Source organism: Schistocerca cancellata, chromosome 6, assembly GCF_023864275.1.
Source record: "Schistocerca cancellata isolate TAMUIC-IGC-003103 chromosome 6, iqSchCanc2.1, whole genome shotgun sequence".
Classification (NCBI taxonomy): Eukaryota; Metazoa; Arthropoda; class Insecta; order Orthoptera; family Acrididae; genus Schistocerca; species Schistocerca cancellata.
Window position 1 is genome coordinate 106,464,971 of NC_064631.1, and position 14,722 is coordinate 106,479,692.

The window sequence follows — 14,722 nt, forward strand, 5'->3', positions numbered from 1 at the left end:
ACAGCTACAGATTTAATTGGCAATCACTGTACTTCATCTGTGCATTGCTTAGGATATTCAGCTCCATATCACATTGATTCATAATTTGGTTACTTGTGTAACACTTGTAAATGGTGTTGCACAGTTTCCTCCGACAAAGACCACTTGTCAGCATGCACATGCTTGAATAACTCAGTAACTCTGCAGTTATGAACCCATGTTAACACAGCCTTTTCTCTTCTTGTTATCTGAGGAATCAGTTCCTGGTGTTTTGGCACTGTGCCATGGGTCCTGATAAATGCTGAAGGCATAAAGGAACTAGACCTGCCTTATTTGGGTAGGAGTTTGCTAATACCCAAATTGCTAAGGTATGGGCTTCTAAGTGCCAGCACTCCACTCTAAACATAAAGTCTATCTACGTTTCACTGGCCACTATATGGTTTGGAAGTGGAAGGCTGCATCAAGGGTAGATGGGTTTTGGTTTAAGCATAGGGACTGTGTGGAGGGTACAAATCTCCAGAAAGAAAATTCAGCTTCAAGTTCAGAAAGGTGCTGATGTGCTGGGTGGCTGTTAATTAGTAGCAGTCATTGGTAGCAATTTCTGGAAAACACTCCAACCAAACCTGCATAAGTCTTATCCAGATGGCATGCAATATTCTCAAAGAAAGAGATGCTATTGGTAAGGACATGCAAGAGCTTGTAGTCTCCAATTTTACCACCATGGTCATTCTTTGATAAATATGTGGCATATAAATCAACGTGTTGTTTAACACTAAAACCATGGAAGTGGTCAAATTGACAATTTTGTAATTTTGTCTGTACAACCATTCCATCCATAGGCTTTTTGCCTCTGGAATGTACAAAAACTTAGTTGGTTAGTTTCACATTTCATAGATCATTCACATGATAAATTATGATGGTGTGGAACAAGCCATTTTACATTCATGTAGAGCAAATTAATTTGTAAATATAGCTACATGCTGGAAATTAATAAATTTTGTGGTTTTGTATTGTATTGTATTGTATTGTATTGTATTATTATTATTATTTCTTTTCTTTCTCAGACATTATGTCTGGTTAAAAGTGGAAAGTGACGCGGACGTTGATCAAGCATGACTTCCTTTTAACTGTATGGTATATGTTACATTGAATTTAGGAACTTTCGGGTAATTTAACAAGTATCAATAATTACAGATTTCTGTAGTTGTATATATAAGTTTGGATGTAGCTGTATTGCGTTGATGTACTGGTGGATATTGTGTGTTATGACTCCTGTAGTTTGTAGTATTATCAGTATAATGTCAACTTTATCCTGATGCCACATGTCCTTGACTTCCTCAGCCAGTTGGATGTATTTTTCAATTTTTTCTCCTGTTTTCTTCTGTATATTTGTTGTATTTGGTATGGATATTTCGATTAGTTGCATTAATTTCTTCTTTTCATTGGTGAGTATGATGTCAGGTTTGTTATGTGGTGTTGTTTTATCTGTTATAATGGTTCTGTTCCAGTATAATTTGTATTCATCATTCTCCAGTACATTTTGTGGTGCTTACTTGTATGTGGGAACGTGTTGTTTTATTAGTTTATGTTGTATGGCAAGTTGTTGATGTACTATTTTTGCTACAATGTCATGTCTTCTGGGGTATTCTGTATTTGCTAGTATTGTACATCCGCTTGTGATGTGATCTACTGTTTCTATTTGTTGTTTGCAAAGTCGGCATTTATCTGTTGTGGTATTGGGATCTTTAATAATATGCTTGCTGTAATATCTGGTGTTTATTGTTTGATCCTGTATTGCAATCATGAATCCTTCCGTCTCACTGTATATATTGCCTTTTCTTAGCCATTTGTTGGATGCGTCTTGATCTATGTGTGGCTGTGTTAGATAATACGGGTGCTTGCCATGTAGTGTTCTCATTTTCCAATTTACTTTCTTCTTATCTGTTGATGTTATATGATCTAAAGGGTTGTAGAGGTGGTTATGAAATTGTAGTGGTGTAGCCGATGTATTTATATGAGTGATTGCTTTGTGTATTTTGCTAGTTTCTGCTCGTTCTATAAAGAATTTTCTTAAATTGTCTACCTGTCCATAATGTAGGTTTTTTTATGTCGATAAATCACCTTCCTCATTCCTTTCTGCTTAATGTGAATCTTTCTGTTGCTGAACGTATGTGATGTATTCTATATTTGTGGCATTGTGATCGTGTAAGTGTATTGAGTGCTTCTAGGTCTGTGATACTCCATTTCACTACTCCAAATGAGTAGGTCAATATTGGTATAGCATAAGTATTTATAGCTTTTGTCTTGTTTCTTGCTGTCAATTCTGGTTTCAGTATTTTTGTTAGTCTTTATCTACATTTTTCTTTTAGTTCTTCTTTAATATTTGTATTATCTATTCCTATTTTTTGTCTGTATCCTAGATATTTATAGGCATCTGTTTTTTCCATCGCTTCTATGCAGTCACCGTGGTTATCCAAGATGTAATCTTCTTGTTTAGTGTGTTTTCCCTTGACTATGCTATTTTTCTTACATTTGTCTGTTCTGAAAGCCATATTTATATCATTGCTGAATACTTTAGTTATCTTTAGTAACTGGTTGAGTTGTCGATTTGTTGCTGCCAGTAGTTTTAGATCGTCCATGTATAGCAAATGTGTGATTTTGTGTTGGTATGTTCCAGTAATATTGTATCCATAATTTGTATCATTTAGCATGTTGGATAGTGGGTTCAGAGCAAGGCAGAACCAGAAAGGACTTAATGAGTCTCCTTGGTATATTCCACGCTTAATCTGTATTGGCTGTGATGTGATATTATTTGAATTTGTTTGGATATTAAGTGTGGTTTTCCAATTTTTCATTACTATAAAACTGTATCAATTTAGGATCTACTTTGTATATTTCCAATATTTGTAGTAACCATGAGTGGGGTACACTATCAAAAGCTTTTTGGTAATAATGTATGCATAGTGTAGCAACCTTTGGTTACTTTTGGGTTGATACGACACCTCTGCATCTATTATCAGTTGCTCTTTACATCCTCGTGCTCCTTTGCAACAGCCTTTTTGTTGTTCATTTATAATTTTGTTCTATGTTGTATGTGTCATTAATTTCTGTGTAATGACTGAAGTTAATATTTTGTATATTGTTGGTAGTCATGTAATGGGGCGATATTTAGCTGGGTTTGCTGTGTCTGCTTGATCTTTAGGTTTCGGGTAAGTTATTCCATGTGTAAGTGTATCAGGGAATGTGTTTGGGTCTGCAATGCAACTGTTAAATAATTTAGTTAGATGTGAATGTGTTGAGGTGAACTTCTTTAGCCAGAAATTTGCTATTTTATCTTTTCCAGGGGCTTTCCAATTGTGAGTAGAATTAATTGCTTGGGTGACTTCATGTTGCAAAATAATCACTTCAGGCTTTTGTGGTATCATCTTGTATGTGTCTGTTTCTACTTGTATCCACTGTGCATGCCTGTTATACTGTACCGGGTTTGACCATATGTAGCTTCAGAAGTGTTCCATGTCTATTATGTTTGGTGGATTGGCTATTTTAATGTGTGTGTTATCTATTGTCTGGTAAAATTTCTTTTGGTTTGTGTTGAATGTTTGGTTTTGTGTCCTTCTATTTTCACTTTTTTTGTATCTTCTAAGTCGTTTGGCCAATGCTTGTAATTTCTGCTTCTTTTCATCTAACTGCTCTATCGCTTCTTGTTGTGAGATTTTACCTAACCTTTTTCGTTTCTTGTCTGATATTTCATTTCTTATAAATTGTGTTAGCTGTCCGATGTATTTTCTCAGTTTTTCTATTCTGATCTGTAGCCTGTGTTGCCATGCTGGTTTTGTGGGTTTCTTCTGTGTCTTGGTTGGTTCTGATCTCTGCCTAATGTGTATACTTAGTGTAGTGAGTGCTCCTATATAAATCAGTAGTTGTAACTCTTCCATAGTTGCATTTTCATTTATTTTGTTGTGTATGATTGTGTTGATAGTTAATATTGTTGTTTCGACTTGTGGGTTATTTGGTGGTCTATGCAAGAATGGTCTAATGTCTGTATTAGTGTCTTTGTATTCTATATATGTCAGCTGAAATTTTTCTTATATATCTAACATGTGTCTCACTTCGTGTTCTATTTGTTATTATATTATTATTATTATTATTATTATTATTACTAAATATACAAAACTGGATTAGTAATTCCTACCCACTATCTTTTAGACATTACAATAAAAGAAATTCTTCTACAGAATAGAAAGCGATGTCGAGAAGAAATATTTTCAGTTTGTTTTCATATTTTACTTTGCTGTCTGTCAGACATTTTATACTGCTAGGTAAGTTATCAAAAATTATAGTTACAATATTGTGCACCTCTTTTCGTGCTGAAGATAATCTTAATGTAGAGTAGTGATTGCCATTTTTCCATCTGGTATTGCGATTAGGTTCATCATTGTCCCTTTTAAACTGCAGTGGATTATTTACAATAAATTTTATGAGCTAGTAAGTATTATATGAAGCAGTAGTCAGAATGCTCAACTCTTTAAACAGATGTCTACAATATGATCATGGGTAAGCACCACATATTATTCTTAGAGCATATTTTTGAGCAATGAAGACTTTCTTTTGTAACAATGAGTTAACCTAGAACATTATTTTCCTGGTTTAAGTTCTCATTTACAAGTGGTCCTAATAACTTTGAACATTCCACCTTATTTAATGGCTCCTGTCAGTTTGTTAGTTCATCAATCATGTTACACATTCTGGAGTTAGAAACTGAACAGTATCAAAGTTCTGGTCAGGAGATTACTTCTTTCCTTAACTTTTGATTGAACTGACTAAAAAGTTATGAAATGTAGAGATCAAATATTTGGCTTGTTCATTGCATACCTGGCACACTCCTCCTTCAAGTTTAAAAGTTGGAAATTAGGTATTCTTGTTCTATTACACATGGAATTAAATGAAAATATGCATAATAAGAAGTATCAATAACAAAATTTGAGTTATACGCACCTACACCCACTACCACTACTCGTATTTCATGGCCTGTTGCATGGCGTTTCATGGTGAATTTGAAGCCAAGACTTGGCCAGCTACCATGGCCTATTAAAGATGTCTCTGCCTTGATCACATCCCACACACGATCCTTCTCCATGTGAGTTGTATCAAGCTGTAAGCAATAACAACTTTGTATACTGAAGAAACTACTATGTAAACTAACACATAAGAAACGATGTTCAGTGGACACAGTTACACACATAAAAAAAGTTTTGCATCACCCCAGTTCCCAGAACTCCTGAAGATAGAAGTTGACTGTGGATATTGTGTCACAGACACTGTCCCTTTGACTGTTCAGAAGTGTCACTAAACCTGCCCAAAGATGTAAACAACCATGCATGAGCAGCTCCTATTAGACAGAATGGGTCCGACAGCTGATCATTTCCAGTCATTCCACCAGAAAGAAGGTACACGGCTCATGTTGTCTGTAGTTCAACCATGCCTATACAGTCAGTACCGCGGTTCGACCATGTCTGCATTGTTACTTTGTGACAGAAAGGGCTGTCAACAAGGGAAGTGTACAGGCATCTTGAAGTGAACCAAAGTGATGTTGTTTGGACATGGAGGAAATACAGAGAGACAGGAACTGTCAAAGACATGCCTCACACAGGCCACCCAAGGGCTACTACGGTTTGACTGTACCTATGGTTTATGGCACAGAGGGGCCCTGACAGCAACGCCACCATGTTGAATAATGCTTTTCGTGCAGCCACAGGACGTCATGTTATGACTCAAACTATGCACAATAGGCTGCATGATGTGCAACTTCACTCCCAACATCCATGATGAGGTCCATTTTTGCAACCGCAACACCATGAAGTGCAGTACAGATGGGCCCAACAACATGCCAAATAGACTGCTCAGGATTGACATCACATTCTCTTCACCAATGTGTGTCAAATATGCCTTCAATCAGACAACCATCGGAGACATATTTGGAGGCAAGCCGGTCAGGCTGAATGCCTTAGACAGTGAGTGCAGGAAGGTGGAGGTCTCTGTTGTTTTGGGGTGGCATTAGGTGGGGCCAACGTATGCCACTGGTGGTCTTGTAAGGTGCCGTAATGGCTGTACAATATGTGAATGCCATCCTCTGACTGATAGTGAACCATATTAGCAGCATATTGACAAGACATTCATCTTCACAGATAACAATCCATGCCTCCATCATGCATATCTTGTGAATGACTTCCTTCAGGATAACGACATCACTCGACTAGAGTGGACAGCATGTTCTCCAAACATGAACCCTATCGAATGTGCCAGGGGTAGGTTGAAAAGGGCTGTTCATGGATGACATGACAATATCGATATTGTCAACGCCTCAGAAGACTAAAGAGAAGCTTGATAAACATTACAGTGACTCTGCACCTTTGATTAGAACAGTTTGTATAAGTGGTATCAAAATTTTTGGTTTGGCCATAGGGGCACAAGTGATGCTGAATGTTCTGGATGCCCTGTGGAGGTTATGACTTCAGAAATCACTGATAAAATCCATGATATGGTGATGGATGACAGAACAGTTAAGGTGCATGAGATTGCTAGTTCTGTGGGCATCTTGAATGAATGGGTACATAATATTTTGAATACACATTTGGACATGAGAAAGCTATCCACAAGATGGGTTCCGCGATTGCTCATGCTTGACCAAAAATGAAATCGTGTAAAGTGTTGCAAGGATGGTTTGCAGCTGTTCACGAAGAATCCACAGGACTTTAAGTGTGATTTTGGCACTGTGGATGAAAAATTGATACATTACTATACTCCTGAGACCAAAGAACAATCTAAACAATGGGTTACCAAGATAGAATCTGCACCAAGAGAGGTGAAGACCAGTCCTTCAGCTGGAAACCTTATGGTAACTGTCTTTTGGGATTCGCAAGGGATAATCCTCGTTGACTATCTGGGAAAGGGTAAAACTATTACAGGTGCATATTATTCATTGTTATTGGACCATTTGAAAACCGAGCTGCAGGAAAACCACCAGTGATTGGACCGCAAAAAAGTCCTTTTCCGTCACGACAATGCACCAGCACACACCTCAGCAGATGTGGTCGCAAAATTAATGGAAATAGGTTTCCAACTCATTTCACATCCCCCCTATTCTCCAGACTTTGCTTCATTGGACTACAATTTGTTCCCCAATTTGAAGAAATGACTGGTGTGACAAAGATTTTATTAAAACGAGGAGGTCATTGCAGCAACTAATAGCTATTTTGCAGACTTGGACAATTCCTATTATTCAGAAGGGATCAACAAATTAAAACAGCGTTGGACGAAGTGTATAACTCTAAAATGAGACTATGTTGAAAAATAAAAAAGGTTTACCCCAAACACGTAAGTAGTTTTTATTTTTGCAGGGACTTTTCAAATGCCCCTCGTATACATGATAGCCACAATAACAGTCAAGCAAGTTGAGTTGCTTATGATTTTAAATTATCTGATTAACTTGCATTTAAAAACTCACCAACTGAACAGTAGGAATAATCCAACAATAACTATTTTAGTTTGAAAAATGCAAAATGATTGCTAATTCTTTAGACTTCTGTGCTCTGTAGGAAGCAAACTGAATATTTGTATGCTGACGCACTTCCCATCTTTTTGCATCAATAATGTTGTTTTCTCCCTGCTTTCATTATAATGGATGTCATTCTACCATCTGGTGTCATGACTGTGATCTTTTGTGCTGTTATCATAGAGATTGAGGCATTTTATAACAAAATTCATGATAAGAGGATATGTACTAGGAAGCAGTTGAAAGTATTCCCAATCGCATGAACAGTTTGGAGAAAGAGGTTGTTGCAATTACTCTAGTTATGATTCTATATAGTCTGTTCAAAATTACTTTAGGACTGACGGTTATGAAGGAAGTACAGTTAAACCCCTATTTTACATTTTTGTGCACTCCAGACTTAAAAAACGCATAACAGAGGAAAATTTTATCCCCCCCCCCCCCCCCCCCCCAAATATGAGCAAAAGCATGTGTAATTGGCAAATATGATTAAAAAATCACAATCCTCTCCGACAGTTTGTATACAATATGTCTAAGTGAAGGAAATTAAATGTACAATACAAGGTTTATACAATAATTTGTGGTAATGAATTTTATCAGCTCTTAAAAAATCACAGTTGTGTAACAGCAAGTAAAAACTCATCAAAAAATTGAAATTGGTATCTGGGTACAAGGTAACTGAGATGTTTTCCGACATGCTACAACTACAAATTATATATTCAAAACATGTATTTTTGAGAGATTACCCTTTGTGCTCATCCAGAAAAAAGCAAAAATTGATGAACATGTTGAATTAAACCGAAAACATCATAGCAGCTAGGTGGTTAAGCTATAAGCATAAATGCAGTCAACTTCTTAATGACACAATTTGTCACCATTGCTGTTATTGTTTAATGTTTTTCATATGAGCCACACTTCATAAGCTCACCACTTTTAAAGCATTATTTTAGGCTTGATGTGAGAAACAGAGACTTGAAAAATGAGTTTACTTCGCCATTTGACATTACAAGCTTATTAAAAGACAGCTCAGGGAATTTCTGTACACTGTGTAAAATTTAAATCAGAAAGAAACATCAGGTGCTACAGTTTCATTCCATGCCCTCTATCACTGTTGCCAATTTTTATGATCTACAGAGTGTGGTGTGTGTGAGGCAAAGTATAGACATGAATAGTGTATATGTAGTTGTTGCAACTGCATCATGTCAAATCTGAACACAAAAGTCTTTAAAATGTGCTACACAAAACCCTTGTCCTATTTCCATATGACATGTCTGTCATAGCACATCATCTGCACAAAAAGTATAATTTCAACACTACCTGCACTCCTGTCACTGAAGGGCCACTCCCTCTCTCCACAGATCTGATAGGTGAGCTCTTTTTACATGTATTATCTTAGAAGAAAGATTAAGGAAAGGCAAACCTACGTTTCTAGCATTTGTAGACATAGAGAAAGCTTTTGACAATGTTGACAGGAATACTCTCTTTCAAATTCTAAAGGTGGCAGGGGTAAAATACAGGGTGCGAAAGGCTATTTACAACTTGTACAGAAACCAGATAGCAGTTATAAGGGGCATGAAAGGGAAGCAGTGGTTGGGAAGGGAGAGAGACAGAGTTGTAGCCTCTCCCTGATGTTATTCAATCTGTATAATGAGCAAGCAGTAAAGGAAACAAAAGAAAAATTCGGAGTAGGTATTAAAATCCATGGAGAAGAAACAAAAACTTTGAGGTTCGCCGATGACATTGTAATTCTGTCTGAGACAGCAAGGAAGAGCAGTTGAACGGAATGGACAGTGTCTTGAAAGGAGGATATAAGATGAACATCAACAAAAGCAAAATGAGGATAATGGAATGTAGTCTAATTAAGTCGGGTGATGCTGAGGGAATTAGATTAGGAAATGAGGCACTTAAAGTAGTAGAGGAGTTTTGCTATTTGGGGAGCAAAATAACTGATGATGGTCGAAGTAGAGAGGATATAAAAGGTAGACTGGCAATGACAAGAAAAGTGTTTCTGAAGAAGATAAATTTGTTAACATCAAGTATACATTTAAGTGTCAGGAAGTCGTTTCTGAAAGTATTTGTATGGAGTGTAGCCATGTATGGAAGTGAAACATGGACGATACATAGTTTAGACAAGAAGAGAATAGAAGCTTTCGAAATGTGGTGCTACAGAAGAATGCTGAAGATTAGATGAGTAGATCACATAACTAATGAGGAGGTATTGAATAGAATTGGGGAGAAGAGGAGTTTGTGGCACAACTTGACAAAAAGAAGGGACCGGTTAGTAGGACATGTTCTGAGGCATCAAGAGATCACAAATTTAGCACTGGAGGGCAGTGTGGAGGGTAAAAATCATAGAGGGCGACCAAGAGATGAATACACTAAGCAAATTAAGAAGGACGTAGGTTGCAGCAAGTACTGGGAGATGAAGAAGCTTGCACAGGATAGAGTAGCATGGAGAGCTGCATCAAACCAGTCTCAGGACTGAAGACCACAACAACAACAACATACTGTGGACTATGGATGAAGGCAACAGGAAGATTCCATATTTCCAGAAGGAAGTGTTCCCCATTGCAGGCTATTAATGAAGGTATGAGTGATTTGAAGATTACTTAACTAATAGAACCCAGTATGTTGTCCTCGACAGCAAGTGTTCATCAGAGGTAAGCATATTGTCAGGCATGCCCCAGGGAAGTGTGACAGGACTGCTGTTATTCTCTATATATATAAATGATTTGGTGGGCAGGGTGGGCAGAAATCTGCAGTTGTTTACTGGTGATGCTGTGGTGTATGGTAAGGTGTTGAAATTGAGTGAGTGTAGGAAGATACAAAATCAATCAGACAAAATTTCCAGCTAGCTCTAAATGTGGAAAAATGTAAGTTAATGTAGATGTGTAGGAAGAACAGTCCTGTAATGTTTGGATAAGGTATTACTAGTGTCCTGCTCGACACAGTCAAGTCATTTAAATATCTGGGTATAATTTTGCAAAGTGATATGAAATGGACCAAGCATGTGAGAACTGTGGTAGGGATGGTGAATGGTTGACTTCAGTTTATTGGGAGAATTTTAGGGAAGAGTGGTTCACCTGTAAAGGAGACTACATATAGGACACTGGTACAACCTACTCTTGGTACTACTCAAGTATTTAGGGTCTGTATCAGGTCGGATTGAAGGAAGACATCACAGCAATTAAGAGGTGGGCTGCTACATTTGTTACTGGTAGGTTTGACAACATGTAAGTATTACAGAGATGCTTCAGGAACTCAAATGGGAATCCCTGGAGGGAAGGGAATGTTCTTATTGAGAAACATTATTCAGAAAATTTAGAGAACTGGCATTTGAAGCTGACTGCCAAACAATTCTACTGCCACCAACATACATTGTGTGTAAGGATCACGAAGATAAGATATGAGAAATTAGGGCTCATGTGGAGGCATATATGAGTAGAGAGTAATTTTTCCCTCACTCTATTTGTAAGTGGAACAGGAAAGGAAATGGGTAGTACTGGTACAGGGTATCCTCCATCAAGCACCGTATAGTGGCTTCCGGATTATCAGTGTTGATGTAAATGTAGATGTAGATAGTATTTCACAGCACTGAGCTCCAATAGCACGGGTAATATTCATTGTATCCACATAAAATGCTTCACAGTAATTATAGCAATTGTTATATGTCATGCCCCTACTTTCACACATAGTCTGGTATAGGGCTCCATTTCCTGTGGAGGAAATCAATGTAAATTGTTGTTACAGGCCGTAGTATCATCGCAGAGTTGCGCTCAAATATTAAGCATGTCACCTACTTTATCATATAAATATGCTGCCCAACAGTGTCCTTTGCAGCTAGTATAAATATGACATCCTAGCAAACGCTCAGTCAGTTCTGTCCTCGCACGTGATACTGTTGGGTACTATTATCCTGTACTATGAAATATTCAATAACTACTTTTCTTGAGACTTGGTTCTTCTCTCTGGTCATTTTCTGGATTTTGTCCCTCTTTGTTCTTGGCCTGTTGACATCAATGTTGTAAAGGATTTAGCTTTGGGCCTCTTTGTTACCCGTCTGCAGCTCGTGACCTCGTGGTCGTACTCCCGCTTCCTGAGCATGGGGTCCCGGGGGTCAATTCCCGGCAGGGTCAGGGATTTTCACCTGCCTCGAGATGACTGGGTGTTTGTGTTGTCCTCATTGTTTCATCGTCATTCATGAAAGTGGTGAGATTGGACTGAGTAAAGGTTGGGAATTTGTATGGGTGATGGTAACCGTGCAGTCGAGCACCCCACAATCTGAAACATCATCATCATCTTTGTTACCCAGGTTGCTTTGTGCCTTTCTTAATCTTGTCTTGTACACCATCAGTCAGCTGTGTCTAGACTGACTACCACTTGGTATCATGTTATCTTCTGCGGGTGGCTCTTCCACATTCCAGCTTTGGGTATTTTTCTCCTGGGTTCTGATGTGTGAACTGGTATGTGGCTACATGCAGATAGAACATTGGTGATGAGGAGAAAGGAAGTTGTTGGTACCATAGGCACTAAATTGGTTTGCCTCCTGGAATAACAGCAGCAGCTAGTGCAACAGCAGCAGCTAAAGATAGAATTGTTACAAAAGTCACTGCAGCACCAGGCAGACAAACTTGGAGCATACAAGACCACTTTGCTTCAGGCCTCAGTGCCCCCTGCAGTCAGTAGAATGTTGCTATGGAACACTGGTACACATATTTGCATCAACAGAAGCAAAATTTCATGGTGTTTCAAACTGCTGATGATACATTGAAGTGATTGTTATTACTCAGCAGACACCTTTTTCCTGCTCCGAAAATTAATACCTCTGTCTGACCCAACTGTGCTCTCCTTTCTTGAGTGCATGACATGGTCAAACACACATACACCCACCCATCATTTCCTTATCACAGTTTAGTCCCACGCATTTTCAGCCCTATAAATGGCAGAGCCATACGTACTCCAACTAATGTGCAACATTCTATGTGGGCACGTCAAGTGATCAGCTGTCTACTCACATGAATGGCCACTGCCAAACTGTGGCAAAAACAACCCTTGACCGCCCAGATGCCCATCATGATGCGCACCACATCAAATGATTTCAACAGTTGGTTCACTACGGGAGCCATTTGGATACTCCCTTCCAGCATTAGTTTAGCTAAACTACATGGTTGGAATTGTCTCTCCAGAATATCCTGTGCACTTGCAATCCCCCTTGTCTAAACCTCTGCTAACCTGTTTCTCACTACCTCACCTTACCTTTTCCCTTGTCTCTTCTGTCCCTGCCACTCCGCCCCCATCCAGATCACATATTGCCTTCTCCTAATAGGCTTCCATCATCCCCTCTGACATGGGCATATTCTCTCCCTCTCTCTCCCTTCTCTGCCCTGCCCCCTTATTCTCTTCCCTCCTTCTCTCCCCCTTCATCTCCACTGCCATCTCCTTTCCTCTCTTTCCTTCCAACTGCTCCCAATAATTGATTATCAATAATCATTCTCACAGTGGGTGTGTACATTTGAGTATCTGTGTGGCTGTGTTATTCGCTTACCTCTTTCTCTTCCCCTTCACCTCCACCATCATCTCTTTTCCTCTCCTTCCTTCCAACTGCTCTCAATGATCAATTACCAATAATCAATCTCACAATGGATGTGTGCATTTGGGTATCTGTGTGGTTGTGTGTGTGTGAATCTGAAAACTGCGTATTTTTGCTAGTGAAAGCTAGTGTAAGTGCAGTATACTGTTGAGAGCCCCTACATGCCACACATCAGTCAGCTATAGGTGAGTGGGTGCTGTTCTTTCATTTTGATTCTGGTCTGACTTGCTAGTGATGGCGGTCATACATCAGGTATGCTTGCTTGTATGAATCAATGTGTGTGTGTTTCTGTTTCTGAAGAAGATTTTGGCAAAAAATAATTTCAAAGTGTCTTTTTGTTGTGCCTGTACAACTGAACATGTCATCTTTACAGAGAGTAGCAATTTATCTTTCCATTCTATTGTTGATGTCTCTTTCTTTTATGTATTATTTCACTTAGGAATTTTCATTGTTGTTATACATTGCAAATTCAGCTCTCTTCCATCCCATTCCCATTATATTTTTTACTGTCATTCTTTACTTACCTACAAATTACTTGTCCATTCTGTATTCCTTAATATGTCTATACTTTCTTTTCCTCTGTAATACCTACCTTCAAAATACACCAATCACACTCTGGAGTGTAATTTGAACCCTGCTGTTGTAATGACCCACCATGCTAATACAATGACGGGAAAAAAATTGCATTACCAATGAGTCATCCAGCTTAAACAAAAGTTGGTAGGCATGTTTCTACATCCGAAAAATGATGCCTACTTTAATTTCACATCAGTTGCATAAGAATTATACTAGAATGAGAATGCAAATCAGGTTTGCTTTAAATACACACTGTGAAGGTCGTGGACATTAGTTATCTTTGAGATTGGATGTGGTGAGCTGATGTTAGTCAAGAATGCCTTTAAAGTGACAAAGATAACATTATCAGTAATTCACTGTGTTTGAACAAGGTCATGTAAGAGGGCTACAAGAAACCTGATGTCCTTTCTGTGATACTGCAGAAAGATTTGGCAGGAAAGTAGCCACTGTACACGACTGCTGTCAGTGGTGGTAACAAGAATGTACAGTTGCAAAAAGACCTACCTTAGGATGGTCACATGGCACTACTGAGAAGGAAGACCACTGTGTTTGGAATGTGGATCTGGTGCATGATACTGCATTTGTAGCAGCAATTTGAGTGGCAGTTGGCATCACAGTGACACAACAAACTGTTGCAAATTAATTACTTCAAGGATAGCTCTGAACCAGATGCCTTGTAGCGTCCATTGCACTGCCCCAAACTACCATCATTTGTGACTTTAGTGGTGTCAAGCCAAGTGCTCGTTGGAGAACAGGGTGGAGTTCTGTTGTGTTTTCTGCTGAAATCTGGTTCTGCCTCAGTGCTGGTGAAGGCTGTGTGTTGGTTAGGAGGAGGCTAGTTGAGGGCCTGCAACCAGCCTATCTGAATGTTAAACATACTGGACTTACATCTGGAGTTATGGTCTGGGATGCAATTTTGTATGACAGCAGCAGCACTCTCGTGCTGATCTCATGCACCCTGACTGCAAATTTCCATGTCAGTCTGGTGATTTGATCTGTTGTGCTGCTGCTCATGAAGAGCATTCCAG

General features: G+C 38.7%; 1 protein-coding gene across 2 annotated transcripts in view; it reads right to left on the bottom strand.

The window, feature by feature from the left end:
* The window catches only part of LOC126088590 (acetylcholine receptor subunit alpha-like), a 255,942-nt gene that overhangs the window by 43,984 nt on the left and 197,236 nt on the right, over nucleotides 1–14,722 (bottom strand). For both annotated transcript variants that reach the window (XM_049906794.1, XM_049906795.1), the window contains exon 6: nucleotides 4,975–5,131. In XM_049906794.1, coding sequence (XP_049762751.1) covers nucleotides 4,975–5,131 — 157 coding nt within the window. The remainder of the gene's footprint in view (nucleotides 1–4,974; nucleotides 5,132–14,722) is intronic.